General features: G+C 40.0%; 1 protein-coding gene across 12 annotated transcripts in view; it reads left to right on the forward strand.

The window, feature by feature from the left end:
• The window catches only part of LOC129672736 (RNA-binding protein 12), a 41986-nt gene that overhangs the window by 2810 nt on the left and 20060 nt on the right, over positions 1–19116 (forward strand). For 3 of the 12 annotated variants that reach the window (XM_055602312.1, XM_055602314.1, XM_055602313.1), the window contains 2 exons: positions 5795–5844; positions 11728–15216. The exons of 3 other annotated variants lie outside the window; for them this stretch is intronic. In XM_055602312.1, coding sequence (XP_055458287.1) covers positions 11750–14731 — 2982 coding nt within the window. In that variant the 5' untranslated portion in view covers positions 5795–5844; positions 11728–11749 and the 3' untranslated portion in view covers positions 14732–15216. Of the gene's footprint in view, positions 1–5762; positions 5845–11727; positions 15217–19116 lie in introns of those variants that run through there. 6 more of the 12 variants (XM_055602315.1, XM_055602322.1, XM_055602317.1 and 3 more) reach the window with 4 other exon arrangements.

A 19116-nucleotide genomic window follows, 5' to 3' on the forward strand; every position in this document is an offset into this window, starting at 1 on the left:
ATTTATTTATTTATTTATTTATTTATTTATTTATTTATTTATTTATTATGCAGTGTTCTGTCTGCATGTACACCAGCATGCCAGAAGACGGCACCAGATCTACTATCTATGGTTGTGAGCTACCATGTAGTTGCTGGGAATTGAACTCAGGACCTCTGGAAGAGCAGCCAGGGCTCTTAACCTCTGAGCCATCTCTCCAGCCCCTTGTTTGTTTTTCAAGTCAGGGTTTCATTGTGTAGCCTTGGCTGTCCTGAACTGTCTTTGTAGATCAGGGTGGCCTCGAACTCACAGAGTGAGTTTTGTTATTCAAGGTGTGAGCCACTGCTCTTGGCTTAAAGCCAGCTTTTAAGACTAAAAATCATAGTGAAAGTATATGTGCTTAGTTAGGCTACAAATATTTTTTTGTTTTAAAGTATAGAGGAATAAAAAGGATATTTTTGTTGGTATCAATGATAAGAATATTAAATATTTTTGTCAGGAGGACCATCTTCCGAATGTTCTGATTTGCTGCCTCTGGGTAATAAGTGAGAATTTAACATGAACATTCAGTACTGTGCATTTTATCAGTGTCAGAAATGAGTTCATGAGTGTGGTCCCAGGAGCGGAAACCTGTTTTATTTTGTGATGGGGGACAAAATCAAGGGGATGAAGCTGTGGTTTCATGATCTCTTTGGTGATGTCATTACACTGCTAATATTGTGCCCATTTATATAATAGAGGCCTTGTGGCTGTTCTCTGAGGTGAACATTTATCTGTTTGTATTATGCAAATACTTAAAATTTATGTTTGTATCTGATTTCTGTTGTGGTGAAGCAACATCTGTTAGGAAATTAAGTGGAAAATACACTAAACAAGCAAGCTTATTGTTTTAGGTCTTCTGAACATCAGTGGATCAGTGGCCAGTTTTCTCCTTGCTTGACCTGTACTTCTTATATAGATGAAATATGTGTGTTTATGAGACAGAGTCTATAGTCCAGACCAACTTCAAACTCTTAGTCCTTCTTTCTCCCTCTGCCTCCTAAGAGCTGGCATTGCGTGTGCACCATGTCTAGCTACAGTACCTCCTCCCCCCCAACCCCCCTTGGCGGCAGGGTCTCATTCAGGGTTTCATTGTCTGGTCCTGACTAGTATGGAACAAGGCTAGCCTCAAACTCCAGAGAGCCTCTGCCTCCAAGCTTTGGGATTAAAGGTGTGTACCACCATAATATGGCTTAATACTTTCTGTTTTTATTTCTCCATGTAACCCTGGCAGTCCTGAAACTCACCCTGTAGAGCAGGCTGGCCTTGAGCTCAGAGATACAAATGCTGGGATTAAGGGCCTGCACCCTCACCGTTTCTGTTTGTTTGCTTGCTTTTGTTTTGTTTTGTTTTGTTTTGTTTTGTTTTACATAGAATTATTTCAGTCATGTTCAGCCAAAGTTCACAAGAGCTTCAGGTGAGTGGGGTAGATTTTTAAATTTGGGATCCTGTGTTCTATTAGGTACTAGTTGACATTTTGGCACATAGGAATAAGCAGGCTCCTGGAAAACAGTACTAGTTCAGTTATTTGTGATCTTGGGCCTGGAGAGATGGCCCAGCAATTAAAAGCACTGGCTACTTTTCCAGCAGGCCAGGGTTCAGTTCCCAGAACTTAATGGCAGCCCACAGCCATCCATAATATCAGTTTCAGGGGATAAGGGCACCCTCTTTCTGCCCTCTGATAGTAGTGTGTGTGCATGTAGAAGTGTATACATGTAGGAGGAACATCCGTACAGATTAAATAATACAATTTTTTATTTTGAACTGATAAAAATTACTGGTCTTTAAAAAGTGGGGATTTTAGCAAAAAGTGCTGCAGTTTCCAGTTTCTGTTTGTTTTGCTTGTGAAGGAAGAGCTGTGGTAAGGAAAAAAGTTTCTGGTATTTAGCCTTGATAATCTTCCTTGGTATGGGGATGCTTCTAATGGTACTTCTTGTGTGTAGATTGATTCTGTACTGTAAGTTGAACACAAAAATTGAACTTCATATTTGCCAAGATCAGCTGGGCTTTCAGCATCCTTAATGTAGTAAGAATTTTCCTTATTGTTTCTTAGAACTTGTAGATACAGGGATTATCCTATGAACATCACTGGTGGACCTAAATTTGCCCTCCTCAGGATGGATGTGGGATATTTTCTTGTGTCTGAGAGGGAAAAAAGAAGCCTCAGTTGTCTAATATGTGGGACACATGCCCTAGGTCCATATTGTGGTTTGTTTGTACTTTGTTTTTTTGGGTGTTTTTTTTTTGGGGGGGGGAGGGGAGACCAGTCTCATATCTTGGCTGGACTTGAATATACTATGTAGTTAGTCCTGGCTTTGAACCCAGGATCTTCCTGCCTCCTGAAGCACCAAGGTTACAGGAGTGAAATACTAACTACACCCCTGCTATGTCAGACCTTTTGAATTAGAATCTCCAGTAGGTGCCAGATGTTTAGCACAAAAATTAACTAGAAAATTACCCTGGTCTTAGCTCCTAGGGCTGACCCTAGGAGAGAAGTGTTGCTATAATTGTTTTTGTTGCTTTTTTTGAAGCAAACTTCAAACTTTCCTTTGTGACTGGTTATAGAAACTGCTAGATACAGCTTTTAGGGTTTTTTTGTGGGTTGGTTTTTTTGTTTTTGGGTTTGTTGGTTTTTTTGTTTTTGTTTTTGTTTCTCCCCCCCCCCCCCCAAGATAGGGTTTCTCTGTGTAGCTCAGGCTCACCTGGGACTCACTTTATAGACCAGGCTGGCCTCAGACTCAGATCTCCCAAGTGCTGGGTAAAGGTGTGCCACCATGCCCAGCTTAAAGGCAGCTTTTAAATGAAGAGTTTAGAGCCTGTGAGATGGTTCAGTTTAGAGTAAAGGCACTTGCCATCAAGACCACCCCATTTCAGTCTCTAGAACCCACATAATGGAAGGAGAACTGAGTCACAAAAGTTGTCCTCTGATTTCTGTATGTACATATATTTCTGTGGCACGCAAATATACTAAATAAATAAATGTAATTAAATGGAGAATTAAAGGAAACAGCTGACCAGGTTGTCCAGAAGGTAAAGGCAAGTCTGGTGACCTGAGTTTTTGTGAGGGCTCTCTGGAGCCCCCACATAATGGTAGAAGGAAAGTTTCAGCTTCACAGACTTGTCCTTGCCTCCACTGAGTGCTATAATGGCACTTGTGCATACACAGGTATCATATACATGTACTACACAATAATAGTTGGCAAATGTGTTCATGCTAAAGATTAATGTAGTGCTCTGGGCTTTATTTTAAAAGCTTGTTTTTTTGTTGCAAAACACACTGTATAATATTTTAAGTTGTTAGACCATTTTTGTTCCTTAGACAAGTTGAGGATTTTTAAAATTTGTTTTTTTGGTGATAAAAATATTACTGTGGCTTACTTGATCTCAAGATTAACAATGAGAATCATTCAGATAAGTAGTTCTGCTGCTAATTTTTTTTTAAGATTTATTTATACATATGAACACTGTATTTGCACGTATGCCTGCATGACAGAAGAGCGCATCAGATCCCAGTATAGATGGCTGTGGGCCACCATGTGGTTGCTGGGAATTGAACTCAGGACCTCTGGGAGAGCAAACAGTGCTCTGAACTGCTGAGCCATCTCTCCAGCCCCTGCTGCTAATCTTAGTACCAAGGAGTAGCAGCTCATTCTCTGATTTTAAAAATGACAGGTTGTCTGGGACAATGTTTGAATGGGGCATGAGGATCTCCAGAGTCTGTGTATGTAAAGAAGAAAGTCCCAGTACAGCCCTTAATGGGGAGATGGGTGGTAGAGACAGAATCCTGGGAGGTTCACAGATCAGCTGGCCTTTTGTATTGTGGGTGGGGGATGGGAGAAGCCCTTTCTCAAGGTGGAAGGCACTTACTGAAAATCAAGATTCTCCTCTGTCTTCCACAAGCACACTGATTTTTTTTTTTTTTTTTCCTTTAAATCACTTTTTAAAATGGTGGCGCATGCCCATCATGGCACCATGGGCTATAGCGTGAGACCTCTCAAAACAAATGAAACCTTTCAGTGGCCCTCCATGATACTTACCATGTACCTTAACCTAAAACTTGACAGGAGACAGGAGGATCAGTAAAGGCCAGCCTCAGCTACATGCTGAGTTTGAGGCTAGGTTAGGCTGCCTGAAAGTTATATCCAAAACACAATGAACAGCTAGTGTATTTGAGCCAGGAAGATTACCAACCTAATTTATAAAGTAAAATAATAAGGCTGATAAGATCACTTTACTTGGTGCCAAGTCTGACCTGAGTTCTAACTTTGGGATCCCCATAGTAGAGGGTGAGAACCAACTTTTCAGAGGCGTCCTTTGACCTGTACATGTATTCTGTAGCATGTACACATCTCCACGCACACGTACATACAATAAATTAAAAAGGAAGTATTGAGCTGAGGATAGACCTCAGTGGTAGAGGGTTTGTTTGCCTAAGATTTGTTAGGCTTGCACTCAGTCTGGGGCTGCTTATACCCTCCTTCCCCCAAAAAGGTTAAAAATATTTTGAGATTGTGTTTTTCTGTGTAACAGAGCCCTGGCTACTCTGGACTCACTCTGTAGACCAAGCTGGCCTGAAACTCACAGATCCATCTGTATCTGCTTCCTGAGCACCGGGATCAAAAGCATTCGCCCCCACACCCAGCTATTATATTTTAAAGTGACTTTTTAAATACTGTTGGGGGCTGAAGAGAGGGCTCAGCAGTTGAGAACATTGGCTGCTCTTCTAGAGGATCTGGGTTTGATTCTCAGCACCCGCATGGTGGCTAGCTGTCTGTAACACCATTCCTCACTTTTAAATATGGGCAAAAACCTCTACATGCAGAAATAATACAATTAATCATTTGGTTGTCTGTATTGCTGATTAATTGTTAATAACTTTGCTAGTTTGGAAGAAATTACCCTGAAAGATAAGTATCCTATTACCTTGTTCGTGCTTTGGAAAGTATCATTATGTACTTACGACATTTGCTGGAAAAATACTTTATTTTGAGACAAGAATTTGTTGTTGACCTAGGTTGGACTTAGAACTCAGTATGTAGTGCAGGTTAGTCTTAGACTTACCAGTAGTGGTATTTCAGCTCCTGCCTTTGGAATGTTGGGGTTACAGTTGTGCTTGTTTTCAAACAAGTTTTTTGGAATTATGTGCAAAGAAATCTTTCTTAATATGTTGAATACCAGTGGAATTACTGTTTAGAGATGGAACTTGCATTTCAGTTGTGTTTTGTGACCTGTGATAATTTGACACAGAGGTAATATATTTGAAAGAGTAATTACGGTGCTATCTGAGGCATTGGAGATGGTGACAGTTGTCCAGCAATTGTATGAATTTTTGCTTTTCATCAGAAGTTTGGTGAGAACTTAGGAAAATAAGTTGAGGTGCACATGTTAATAGACTTTCATGGAATTTTCTGGATTGTATAAGCATTAAGGAAATTAACCTCTGAAGCCGCACTTTAGTACTGTTTTTAAATTTAGGTTTTGGCTATTTTATGTCATTTTCTTGGTAAAAATACCCGACGGCGTACTCTTGATAGAATGGTTCTCAGACTTGAAAGCAATATCAAATTATGAATATGTATAAGATTTTGGTATCTCTTTCCTTAAAAAACAAAACAACACGCATAGGCCACACTGAACTGAACATTGCGAAGGAGAGTCTGAAAGCAGAAGAGTACTTCATAAGAATGTATAGCTTTGTTTTGTTTCCTGCATTGATTTTTGCCTCCGTTTATTCTCTGTTGCAGTCTAAAAGTTGGTTTTAATTGGTTGCCCACAGGATTGACTTGGCCTCTACTACTTAAGAAAATACATCTCTTGTTTTACAAGGTAAGAGATTTTGTATAGAAGATTTGTTTTTATACAATGAAATACCTTATTAAGAAGTATGAAAATGGGTATAAGTCTGTGTGTGTGTGTGTGTGTGTGTGTCTGTGTGTGTTTACTGAGAAGTGTGTCTGAGGGATGAGGGTGGATGAGTAGTAGTTTCCCCCAGTTGTTTTATTTACATGGCTGGGTTCTTATTGTTAGGTAGTAAGCTTGTGCGCCCTCCCCTAGCATTGTATAGGTGGGTGATAGATTCCAGCGCTTCTTGGTGTGGTTATTTAGAGTCCCCAGAAATACAGGTGTAGACGGTATGTAATAGTTTGTACAGTACAAATCTCAGACATTAGCAGTTGAGTTTAACCTTTTGTTGATGGGAACAAGCCAGACCCAAGATAGGTTAAGATTTGCTTTCAAGCAGGTACTTAGCAGAATAGCAAATGTTACTTTATATTTCTCAAAAATTTAACAGCGTTTCGTCTTCAGATGGATTTAGGAGTAAATCTTGTACTCTGCTTGGCTTGATCCTCCAGTCCTTTCATTGCTGGCAATCTTAGGCCGGTTATTAATTAATTATTGGGTAGTTTTGTGGTACCTTGTACTGATTTGGTAAATCTCTTTAGCAATATGGTTTAGAAACTCATGTGACTGTCATTTGTGTTTAATCTGTCTTCTTTTAAGTTCTTATCCTGTTCTTCAATTACAAACTAAAGCATCTTTTTCTTAGATTTTGAGGTCCTGGCATATCTATGATATTACCCTCAGAGAGAAAGTGATGAAACATTTTTTGAAGTTGACTGTTTTGCTATCGTGATTTGCATATAAACATGTTTCAGATTCATTAAGGAATATGAATTTGACTCAGTTATTTGGAAATGTACTGTTAAACTTTCATATTGCCGGCTAAGTAGAAAATAGAAAAAGTCTATTGGTGCTGTTCTTTCTCTCTCTCTCTCTCTCTCTCTCTCTCTCTGTGTTTATTTGCGTGTTTGCCTGCACTGGAGCTCAGTGACAAACTGTGGAGGTCATGAGGGAAGCTTTCAGGAGTCTTTCTACCATGTGGATCCCTGGGATCAAACTCAGGTTTTTACTGCCTGAGCCATCTTAGCAGCCTTCTTGTTAACTCTTGCAGTCCATACCGAAAAAAAGCTTGATCCACCCACCCTACCCCCATTTCTTATGATGGTCTTATAAAATATTTTCTATTTGCTTGTCCATCATTTTTGGATAAATTTGAAGATTGCTTTTATCTTTGAATATAATTGTGTGAGAACTATGAAGTCAGTTGGTAGGGTTTGCTCAGCAAGCACAAAGCCGTAGTTCAATTCTCAGCAGCACATTCCAGCACTAGGGAGGTAAAGGCAGGAGGATCAGAAGTTGAGGGTCATCTGGCTACATAGCCGGTTTAAGAGTAGCATAAACTCCATGAGAGCCTGTCTCAAGTAAGGATGACATGCTTGCTTACTCAAAGAGGAGAAACCAACAAATTGAATGATGGCAAATTCTGTACTGTTAACATTTTTACTTGTTTGTTGGTTTCGCTTGTGTCCTAACTCTTAACTGTTTACAAATAAAATGTGATTCTAAATATATAATTTGATTATGTTATTTATGAAATTTCTTCAGGCTAGTAGTGAGGTAGGTTTTGTTTTTACTAGTTTTTTGTTTTTGCGTGCTCAAAAAGTTTTAAAATAGAACATAACCAGGAGTGGTGGTACATACCTTTTAATCCCAGTACTTAGGAGGAGACAGGCAGATGGATCTCTGAGTTGGAGGGCAACCTGGTCTCCTTCAGGAGTTCCAGGCCTTCCAGAGCTACGTTGTAAGACCATATTTCAGAATAAACAAACAAGCAAAAGATAGGGGTGTTTGTATGGAGAAACAGAGAAGAAAAAAAAAAGAAACTATGAAAACCAAACATTGTATTTCTACTTTAAAAATAGTATTTACAACATTGTAATCTAATTTGATTCTATTCTATTAAATTAAGGTTCATACAGTATTTGACATTGAAGAATTTCTCATTGATTTGAATAAGTCTTAGTGCTTATAGCAGGAAACCTTGTCCCTTCTAATGGTCTCTCTCTTTAAGATTTATTTTTTATTTATATAGTATTCTGCCTGCATGTGTGCCTACAGGCCAGAAGAGGGCACCATATCTCATTATAGATGGTTATGAGCCACCATGTGGTTGCTGGGAATTGAACTCAGGGCCTTAGAACAGCCAGTGCTCTTAACCTCTGAGCCATCTCTCCAGTCCCCTCTTCTAATATTCTTATTTGAGAAATTATTAAACAAGATCTCAATTAATTAAAATTCCCCTCAACCAGTTTAATAGACTTATATTTAGAACTTGATCACATTAGTTTAAAATTACCATTTTTCCAATCTCCAAATTTTAATTCCCATTCTTTTACAAAAGTCATAGAAGCAATTAAAATTGAAATGGTAATGCTGCCAGTTACAGTGGCAACAGGAACCACAACCAAATAAAAATTAATCAATGAATGAATGGATGGAAATCTTGAAATCACATTCAACTTGGGAGAAACTTCTTTAAGGTTTCTTTAAAAATAATTAAATGAGATTGGGGTGGTAGTACACACCTTTAATCCCAGCACTTGGTGGGTAGAGGCAAGCTGATTGCTGTGAGTTTGAGGCCACCCTGGTCCAGGACAGCCATGGCTACACAGAAAAACCCTGTCTGGAAAAACCAAAAAGGAAAAAAATAATTTAATGTATTTATTTTATGTATATGAGTGTTCTATCTTAATGTGCACCTTCATGCCAGAAGAAGGGCACCAGATCTCATTATAGATGGTTGTGAGCCACCATGTCCTTGGTGGGAATTGAACTCAGGACCTCTGTAAGAGCAGATGCTCTTAACCACTGAGCTATCTCTCTAGCTCCCTATTTATTTTATTTTTTGTTTTTCAAGACAGGGTTTCTCTGTGTAGCCTTGGCTGTCCTGGACTCACTTTGCAGACTAGGCTGGCCTTGAACTCACAGAGATCTACCTGCCTCTGCCTCCCTGAGTGCTGGGATTACAGGTGTATGCCACCATACCCAGCTTAAAATTGTATTTTTAATTTCATGTGTATAAGTGGTTGCTACATGTATGTGTATGTACGTGGCATGGCCAGGAAGAAGGTGTTGGAACCCCTAGAACTGGAGTTACAGGTGGTTGTGAGCCACTACATGGATCCTGGGAACTTTTTTTCTTTTTCTTTCTTTATTTTATTTTTTAAAGATTTACTTATTTATACAGTATTCTGCCTGCATGTACACCTGCATGCCAGAAGAGGGCATCAGATCTCATTATAGGTAGTTATGGGCCACCATGTAGTTGCTGGGAATTGAACTCAACCTTTGGAAGAACAGCCAGCCAATGCTCTTAACCTGAGCCATCTCTCCAGCCCTCGATACTGGGAATTTAACCTGGGTCCCCTAAAAAAAAAAAAAAAAGAGTGATCTTAACCAGTGAACTATCTCTTTAGGACTTATTTTTGAGACAGTTTAGTGTGTCTCAGGCGGGGCTTAAACAGCTTGTATAGCTAAGGATGACTTTGAACTGATCATCCTGTCACTAACTTTCTAAAAACTAGGATTAACAGATATATGCTTTCACGCCTTGTTTTTGAGGTGCTGGGATTGAACTCAAAGCCTCGTAGGTGCCATTCAAGCACTGCAGCAACTAAGCTACATTTCCAGCCCATATTGCTGCTACTTTTTGTGTTTTGAGACAGTATCTCACTATATAACTCTAGCTGACCTGAAAATCACTGTAGACTAGGCTGGTCTCAGACTCACAGGTCTCTGCTTGGCTCTGCCTCCTGGGTGCTGGAATTAAAGGTGAATGTCACCAGCCATATTCATCTGCCTCGCCTCCCAAGTGCTGCTCTATTGTTACTATTTTTATTATTAAAGATTTACATATATGTGTGTACTGTATATATATGAACACATACATGTGTTCATATCCATTTAGGACAGAAGAGGGCATCAGACCTCCTAGAACTCAGAGGTGTTGTGAGCTGTTGAGGGTGCTGGGTCCCAAACACAGTTCTTTGCAAGAGCAGTGGCACTCTTAACTGCTGAGCCATTTATCAGCAGTTGATGCAACGCAGCAGTGAGTTGATTTTCTTTCTTCAATGTATATCCTAGGGATGGAACTCAGGTCTTCAGTATTGGCTGCAACCTAAGCCATCTCACTGAGCCCTCCTTTCCTTCCCCCCTTTAGTTTTTTGAGACGGGTTTTGCTGTATAAGGAGATAGTAAGCAACCAGAGATTCAACAGGAGTTAAGTTGGGTCAGAAGCCTTAATAGTTAATTATACATTAATCTGTATAATTTGTAGTGTTGGTCTTGAATTCAAGATCCTTCTGCCTCTGGGTTAAGAGGTTACAAGTGATTCTACTGGCTGCTCTTCCAGGGGTCCTGAGTTTAGTTCCTAGCAAACACATAACCATCTATACATCACAACCATCTATAATGAAATCTGGTACCATCTTCTGGCACGCAGGTATACATGCAGGCAGAACATTCATTGTATGCATAATAAATAAACCAGTCTTTAAAAAAAAGTAACGGTCTTCCTGGCTCAACCTCTCATACTGAGATAATTGGCATCCCCTACCATACTGAGCTTATGTAGTATTGGGGATGGGTCCTAGAGCTTTGTCAGTGCTAGACCAACATACCCCTAAACCCTGTTCTGTTGATTTGTTTCTTTGAGACACTGAGGCTCACTATGAGTCCCTCACTGGCCTGGAACTCTACGTAGAGCAGAATGTCTTCAGACTCATGGGAAAAGTGCTGGAACCAAAGGCTATTTCACCATGCCTGGCCCTAGTTGTCTTTTTTTAAAGCAAGATTTGGTAGTCTTTAGACCAGAGTTTTGGTTAAATAGCCATGGTGGGTAGGCTTACAGTGAGAAGTATAAGTTAACATATTTTTGCTATTCTATTTAGTGTATGTGTTGTGTGCCTGTATGTGTGCGCATACTGGTGTGTATAAGCCTGTATGTACAGGCAAAGGCTGGAAGAGGATGTTAGGTCCTCCATCATTCTGTGTCTTATTCCCTTGAGAGTGAGAACACCTCTCACTGTAGTTGGAAGTAGGCTGAGAGCTGGGCCTTCCAGCTAAGGTTTCAGATGTGTGCACTCATACTCCTGTGGGGATGCAGCTCATGTTCTTAACAATTGTACATACAGCAAGTATTAATACCTAAAGAATCATCTGCACAGCTCCAGGATGTGTGTTTGTTTCGAATAAAGCTATAAAACATGCTGAAAGTTTTACTATAAAATACGGAATCTGTTATCATTTGAGATTTCTGGTGCTAAGGATTGAACTCAGAGTCAGTGTTTGAATGCTAGTCAGACAGTACTAGTATTTAAGATATAAACCTACTTCAGATATTTCTAATCCACAAACATTCCAGTTTTCTGTTTCTTCTGCTTTTAAGATTGAGCCTTAAAAGGTATTACTCTGATAATTATGAAATTAGAAAGTTTATAAGGAGGATGCTAAATCAGTTTTAAATATTAATTTTCATGTATCCTTTGTATGATCCCCTCCTATGGATTTTTGCGCATTTCTTTTTACTGTCACTGAAGATTTAGCAATCTGATGTTTATGGTGAATTACTGTCGTGTAGTTTTCCCGAATCTTTTGAGTCTTAGACTTAATCTCTTTATACCTATTTCCAAAATGAAAGCCTTTGGAAGTTGAAATTGTTCAGATCTTTGAATTATTTAAATAAAAAAACCATTGTGATAGCTTGAGGGAATGTTTGTGGGATAATATGGTAGCTAGTCATTCTTGTGACTAAAATCTTGGTGTAATAAAAAGGAGTCTGACATGGCCGTTGCCTTTTCTCATCTGCAGGTGTGTGTGGTTTCAGCTCAGCATGGCTGTGGTCATCCGTTTGCAAGGTCTCCCAATTGTGGCGGGGACCATGGACATTCGCCACTTCTTCTCTGGATTGACCATCCCTGATGGGGGCGTGCATATTGTAGGGGGTGAACTGGGTGAGGCTTTCATCGTTTTTGCCACTGATGAAGATGCAAGGCTTGGTATGATGCGCACAGGTGGTACAATTAAAGGGTCAAAAGTAACGCTATTATTGAGTAGTAAAACAGAAATGCAGAATATGATTGAACTGAGTCGTAGGCGTTTTGAAACTGCCAACTTAGATATACCACCAGCAAATGCTAGTAGATCAGGACCACCACCTAGCTCAGGGATGAGCAGCAGGGTAACTTTACCAGCAACAGTACCCAACTTTAATAATCCTTCGCCAAGTGTAGTTACTGCTACTACTACTTCTGTTCATGAGAGCAACAAAAACATACAGACATTTTCCACAGCCAGCGTAGGAACTGCTGCTCCAAGTATGGGGACTTCTTTTGGAAGTCCAACATTCAGCTCAACCATTCCGAGCACAGCTTCTCCAATGAACACAGTCCCACCACCACCAATTCCTCCGATCCCGGCGATGCCATCTTTGCCACCGCTGCCATCCATTCCCCCAATACCAGTTCCTCCTCCGGTACCAACATTGCCTCCTGTGCCACCTGTTCCTCCCATCCCCCCAGTCCCTTCTGTGCCACCAATGACCCCACTGCCACCCATGTCAAACATGCCACCCTTGAATCCACCACCTGTGACACCTCTGCCTGCTGGAATGAATGGCTCTGGAGCACCCATGAGTCTGAACAGTAATCTGAACCCAGTGTTTCTGGGTCCATTAAATCCTGTTAACCCTATCCAGATGAACTCTCAAAGCAGCGTGAAGTCTCTTCCCATCAACCCTGATGACCTGTATGTGAGTGTGCATGGAATGCCCTTTTCTGCAATGGAAAATGACGTCAGAGAGTTTTTCCATGGGCTCCGTGTTGATGCAGTGCATTTGTTAAAAGATCATGTAGGTCGAAATAATGGGAATGGATTGGTTAAGTTTCTCTCCCCTCAAGATACATTTGAAGCTTTAAAACGGAACAGAATGCTGATGATTCAACGCTATGTGGAAGTCAGTCCTGCCACAGAGAGACAGTGGGTAGCTGCTGGAGGTCATATCACTTTTAAGCAAAGTATGGGGCCTTCTGGACAAGCCCACCCCCCTCCACAGACACTTCCAAGGTCAAAATCGCCCAGTGGGCAGAAGAGATCGCGGTCAAGATCACCACATGAGGCTGGTTTTTGTGTTTACTTAAAAGGGCTACCATTTGAAGCAGAAAACAAACATGTCATTGATTTTTTCAAGAAGTTGGATATTGTGGAAGATAGTATTTATATAGCCTATGGACCCAATGGGAAAGCAACTGGTGAAGGCTTTGTTGAATTCAGGAATGATGCTGACTATAAGGCTGCTCTCTGCCGTCATAAACAATACATGGGCAATCGCTTTATTCAAGTGCATCCAATTACTAAGAAAGGTATGCTAGAAAAGATAGATATGATTCGAAAACGACTTCAGAACTTCAGCTATGACCAGAGGGAAATGGTGTTAAATCCAGAGGGGGAAGTCAGTTCTGCCAAAACTTGTGCTCATATAACAAACATTCCATTTAGCATTACCAAGATGGACATCCTTCAGTTCCTAGAAGGAATCCCGGTGGATGAGAATGCTGTACATGTTCTTGTTGATAACAATGGGCAAGGTCTAGGGCAGGCATTGGTTCAGTTTAAAACTGAAGACGATGCACGTAAATCTGAACACTTACACCGTAAAAAACTTAATGGGAGAGAAGCTTTTGTTCATATAGTTACTCTAGAAGATATGCGAGAGATTGAGAAAAATCCTCCAGCCCAAGGGAAAAAGGGCTTAAAGATGGCTGTTCCAGGTAATCCTGCAGTACCAGTGCTACCTAGTGCAGGGGTGCCTGCTTCTGGAATTCCCACTGCCGGAATACCTGGTGGTGGGATACCTGGTGCCGGGATGCCAGGTACTGGAATGCCTAGTGCGGGTATGCCTGCTGCTGGGATGCCTACTGCTGGGATGCCAGGTGCCGGGATGCCTGGCCCTGGAATGCCTGGCCCTGGAATGCCCGGTGCCGGAATACCTGGTCCCGCAATGCCCGGTCCAGCAATACCCGGGCCTGCAATTCCCGGTCCAGCAATGCCCGGTCCTGCAATGCCTGGTCCCGCAATGCCCGGTCCCGCAATCCCTGGTCCTGCAATATCTGGTGCTGGCATCCCCAGTGCAGGAGGAGAAGAGCATGTCTTCTTGACTGTAGGATCGAAGGAGGCCAATAATGGGCCGCCATTTAACTTCCCTGGTAATTTTGGTGGACCTAATGCCTTTGGGCCACCACTCCCTCCTCCAGGATTAGGGGGTGCCTTTGGTGACGTTAGACCTGTTATGCCTTCAGTTGGAAACAGTGGTTTGCCTGGCCTAGGACTGGAAGTTCCAGGTTTTGGAGGTACACCAAATAATTTAAGTGGGCCATCAGGATTTGGGGGGATCCCTCAGAATTTTGGAAATGGCCCAGGTAGTTTAAGTGCTCCTCCTGGTTTTGGAAGTGGACCTCCTGGTCTTGGAAGTGTTCCTGGGCATTTGAGTGGGCCTCCAGCCTTTGGGCCTGGGCCTGGGCCTGGTCCAATTCATATTGGGGGTCCCCCTGGTTTTGGAGCTAGCTCTGGAAAACCAGGACCTACAATAATTAAGGTGCAGAACATGCCCTTTACTGTATCTATTGATGAAATTTTAGATTTCTTTTATGGTTATCAAGTAATCCCAGGTTCAGTATGTTTAAAATACAATGAAAAAGGTATGCCTACAGGTGAAGCCATGGTGGCCTTTGAATCTCGGGATGAAGCCACAGCTGCTGTCATTGACTTAAATGATAGGCCTATAGGTTCAAGAAAGGTAAAACTCGTTTTAGGGTAGCCGTTCATATCAGTTCTTTAGAGGGTATATCTTCATGTTGCTGTGATTAATGCATCCAGATTGTTTTCCTAGTATTTCCAGGTTAGAACCTGTGGATTGTTTCAATTGCAGATAGATTGGTTTCTATAACAGAGCATTGGTTGGCTGTTTACAACTCACAGAATAAACATTGCAATTTGTTACAGTAAAGCTATCTGGAGAGAACACAATACTTTTGGCATACTGGTAGAGACCATTGTAATAAAACAAGATGATCGTATAAAGCTTATCAAGGAGTCTAGATTGGTTTTCTTTTATACCACATGGGATGACGAAAATAGAAGTGTGAGTAGAGCTCGGGGCGGTGCTGTGCCAGCTGCTGACAATAGAAAGTGTCTGCTTTTACCATCTGATTTACAGTTGGACATACTGCTTTGTTATAGGGTCAAAGCTTTGTCTGAAACCTTCATTTTCTTTTAAAATTGAATAAAGTCTCTGTATCCGGATTCATTGTATGTACCTTTATTGCTTCTTGAGGGGTCTGGCTGTATAGACAGTCCTGCTTCAGATGTTGCCGCTTTATTTACCTAATTGACTCACTTGTAATAAGTACAACTATTTTGTTGTTTTTTAATTAATTTCTAATATCAAAACTCCACACTTAGTTTGTGCTCTATAACCCTGAACTTAGATTTCTAATGTCACACTTAGGATTGTGTGGAATGACTTTTACCATAAAAATAAACTATGGAGTACTCTACTGACCTTTTTTGGTTTGATCGCCAAGTTTTACTTAGTTTAGTAAGTTTAAAATTTGTTCATAGTGTTGGGATGGCAATGAAAACCAGAACCCACTTCAGTAATCAGTGTTTAGATGTTTGATTTGAAGTCCTTTACTGTGATGGACTAATTAGCAAATTGCTTTGTCCCAATTTAGGTGAAATTTTGGAACAAAGGAGTCTATAAGAAAGAGCATTCTATCTCGGAATTTAAAGTTGAAGTTGAAATTGGTAGTTTTGTTAGCAGTGGTATTTGTAGAATGAAAGATCCTAAGTTGGACCATAGGTTGATGTGTGTTTAATTCTGTTAATTTGGAGGCTTTTTGGTGTATTTGTTCGATCATGAGCCTGTTCACAAAAATTCTTTATGCAGAGTCTAAGTTCAGGAGAGAATTGAGATCACTTCTTGCTTTTTCATACTCTTTCTGCTTGGCAATCAGGACATTATGGTAGGGGAATCACAGACTTTGGTTGGTTAAATGTCCTTTCCGTAAAGACATTTGGTTTATCACATCTTGTTCACTGACACTTAAAGCTCTGTCTAGGGTTTGTTTCTTTATCTAAAGTGCTTGAAAGCTGTTTCACATTAACATAACATGCAGAATTGCAGATTGACGGATAATAATGGGAAATAAGTTTTATCTTTTACATGACTTTGGTTTGAAACATCAACATTATTGACAAGTCTGCATTTACTTTTAAAAGAAGCATTTCTTGTATATATATATATATGTATGTATGTATACACACATTTACATATATATGCATATACAAATACATGTTTATACGTAGTGTCTTGTGTTCTGAGCCAGTGGAACACTGAGTACAGTTTTGTCGTGTAACTTTAGAGTTAAGGGTGGCAACTTAACTTGTGTGTTCACTACTGTAGTCTTGGAGGATTGACAGTATCGGGTTTTTGTTTAGGAGGAGGATTGTGCAGGCTTTGAAAAGAAGTGGCAGCATTGTGAATCACTTGATAACTCACAGTTTGCTTGACGGATAGATACTGCCTCAAAAAGCAGTATGTTTACATATGATGTTTTTGTTAAGTAAAATGCTTCTCATTTCAAAGACAGTGAACACTTCAGAACTTCTGGGGCATCATATTTCAACTGCAGGTTATTTTCCCCATTGGAAGCTGACTGTATTTGAGAAAAAAATGGTTGTTGGAAGGTGGAAATCTCTTTTCCTTTCTCACAATATTTGTTTATACGTTCGTACACGCTTATTAAATATTTCACACACTCAATTGCAACTATTTTGTTATTTCTACATCTTAGATAAATGCCAAAAGGAAAATCCTGGATCTCACTGTTCATTAAATAAATTACGAAAATAGTGTTGGTGTTGAAATGAGAGAGAATTGTGTCCCGAATTCCCTTTAATCACAGCAGTGCTCGTGAAATGTAATTAAAGGCTCTGCTCTGGAGCTCAGTTCGTATGTCTGAGACAGTCCGGACCGCTAAGTACATTGTCTTACTTTGTTTGGGGCACTGAAGTTTCAGTTTTTGTTTTTGTTTTAATAACCATGAAAATGTGTTCTGTGAAATTATTCATACCTCTCCTCAGACAAATTTTCTCCAGAACTAGGTTTGGTATAGATTTAAATTTACATATTTTTTCATTTGTATGATATGAAGGCTTTGTAAAGCTTTGCTCAAAGTGTGTTTGTAAACACTATCAAGGTATTCTCAATTTCATGTGTAAATTTTATTGTCTGTTTTCGGTGACTTTGCCATTTATGGAAGAGAATCTATTTCATTAGGTTTAATTTGTTTTCTCCTGAGTTTTTATTGGTGTTTATTTTCTCTGGTTTTAAAGGATTAGAGAAACCTATAAATGTATTTTATAAATAAGCATATTTGTAAAATTTTTAAACTTCAGTGACAGATTAGTTCAAGCATAATTTGGAGGTGTTTTCTGTACTAGTCTGGATGTACAATTAGTGGCTGTTGTGGGTTTTGTTTTAATGCAACAGTGTTAAGTGAAATGTAGTTTCTGACTTGTATTCTAAGTTGTCAAAGCTTTGACAATTAAAGCTGCATTAGGAAATGTCAAACTTACAGATAGTAATACTCAGCTAGCTAAGGTCAGTCTTGCCCGTGTGATGAAAACCTAGGAGTGTCATACATGGCAGTGAGCAAGCGGAGCATGGTTTTAGGTGGGATGGTCACCTTGCACAAGAATGAGGGACGAAAGCTACTCAACCTTCATTTCGCTGGATTCTCTGATTGTACAAGTATGGGTCAAGTGTGTAAAAATAAAATGCACTTAGTTTAAAAGTGCTGGAAAAAGGAGTGAAGAACGTGTAAAATGAATACATTTTTTGGGGAGAGTTTCTGGTGGTGATCACTTTTGAGTACTTTTCCCACTCACACAATTGCCATGTGTAAATTATTTTACCTCAGCTGTTTTATTGGCAGTTCTGTAGCCCAAACTTTTGAAATCAAGCACAGCCAAAGGGCTGTTGACAGTGTGACCACAACATTGCCAGCATCTATACTTTGGCATCATTTAGCAATTTTTTTGTTTATAAAGAAGTCTTGGATACTGTTCAATAAACTTGTCACAAAATAAAGGCTGATGCTCTAACGCTTTAACTGCACAGAAGTACTTCTTTGAGCTGTAATACCACATTTTGGGGGTTTTGCTTTTAACTCATGAAAATATGTTGTGCCTTTGGAAATGTGGATTTGGTGATCTTAGAGGTAACAATTGTTGCTTATTGTTTTCTAATGCTGAAGTGTGGAAAGAAGAGGATGCCTTGACGGCAGGGAGGAAGCTTGATGCTAGGTCAAATCTGTGATATCTTTGTTTTCAGAATTTAATTTATTATGTGTGCTTTGCTAGCTAATGGCTTCGTTATGTGCATTTGGAAAGAACTTGAGGACCAGATACACCTCCTCCCCAGGTGTCTCCAAGGGGGCTGTGAACTCTCCTTTTCAAATCCTGTTTGGAAGGGTAGACAGAATTAAGAGTAGGTTCTTAATCTCATGCACTTAAGCTTGTACTCCTATGTTATGGGAAGAAAACAGGGAGCCAAAACTGCTTTTTGACATCGGGTTCTGGGGTTTGTTCCTTTCACATTTTTTCAGCTTAATGAAAATAAGTAAACGAAGTTTTCATAGACTGCTGGTTTATTCTTTAAAGGACGGGTTAGCGTTGCTACGATTGGTGACTTTCCTACAACCAAATTTCTTGGGAAATGCTTGGAATTTTATCTTTATCATGTAAGAGTCTCTTTGTATTTGACTGTCCTATTGTTTTAGGAAGTCTGAGCAGGCAGTCTATCACTGAGCTGTGTGTCTACCTTTAGAAGACCTTAGGCTAATAAATAATTCCACATAGCAACTGGGTGATTTTTTTTTTTTTTTTAATTACACAGCTAGGGTCTCATTATATTGCCCAGGCTAACTCAGAATTAGTTTTATGCACTCTTCCCACATTGGCTTTTGGAGTTAACTGGACAGCAGACATAGACTACCTTGTCTGAGTCTTTTTAAAAAAACTGACTAGTGTTGAGCAAGCATTTGCAAAATGAGTGGAATCTGTTTCACACTCCTGCTCCCCGCCCTGCATACAATATGCCCTTTACATCTGATCTGAAAGAGTGGACCAGAAGACATT

Source organism: Psammomys obesus, unplaced genomic scaffold (assembly GCF_907164565.1).
Source record: "Psammomys obesus unplaced genomic scaffold, mPsaObe1.curated_primary_1811, whole genome shotgun sequence".
NCBI classification, from domain to species: domain Eukaryota; kingdom Metazoa; phylum Chordata; class Mammalia; order Rodentia; family Muridae; genus Psammomys; species Psammomys obesus.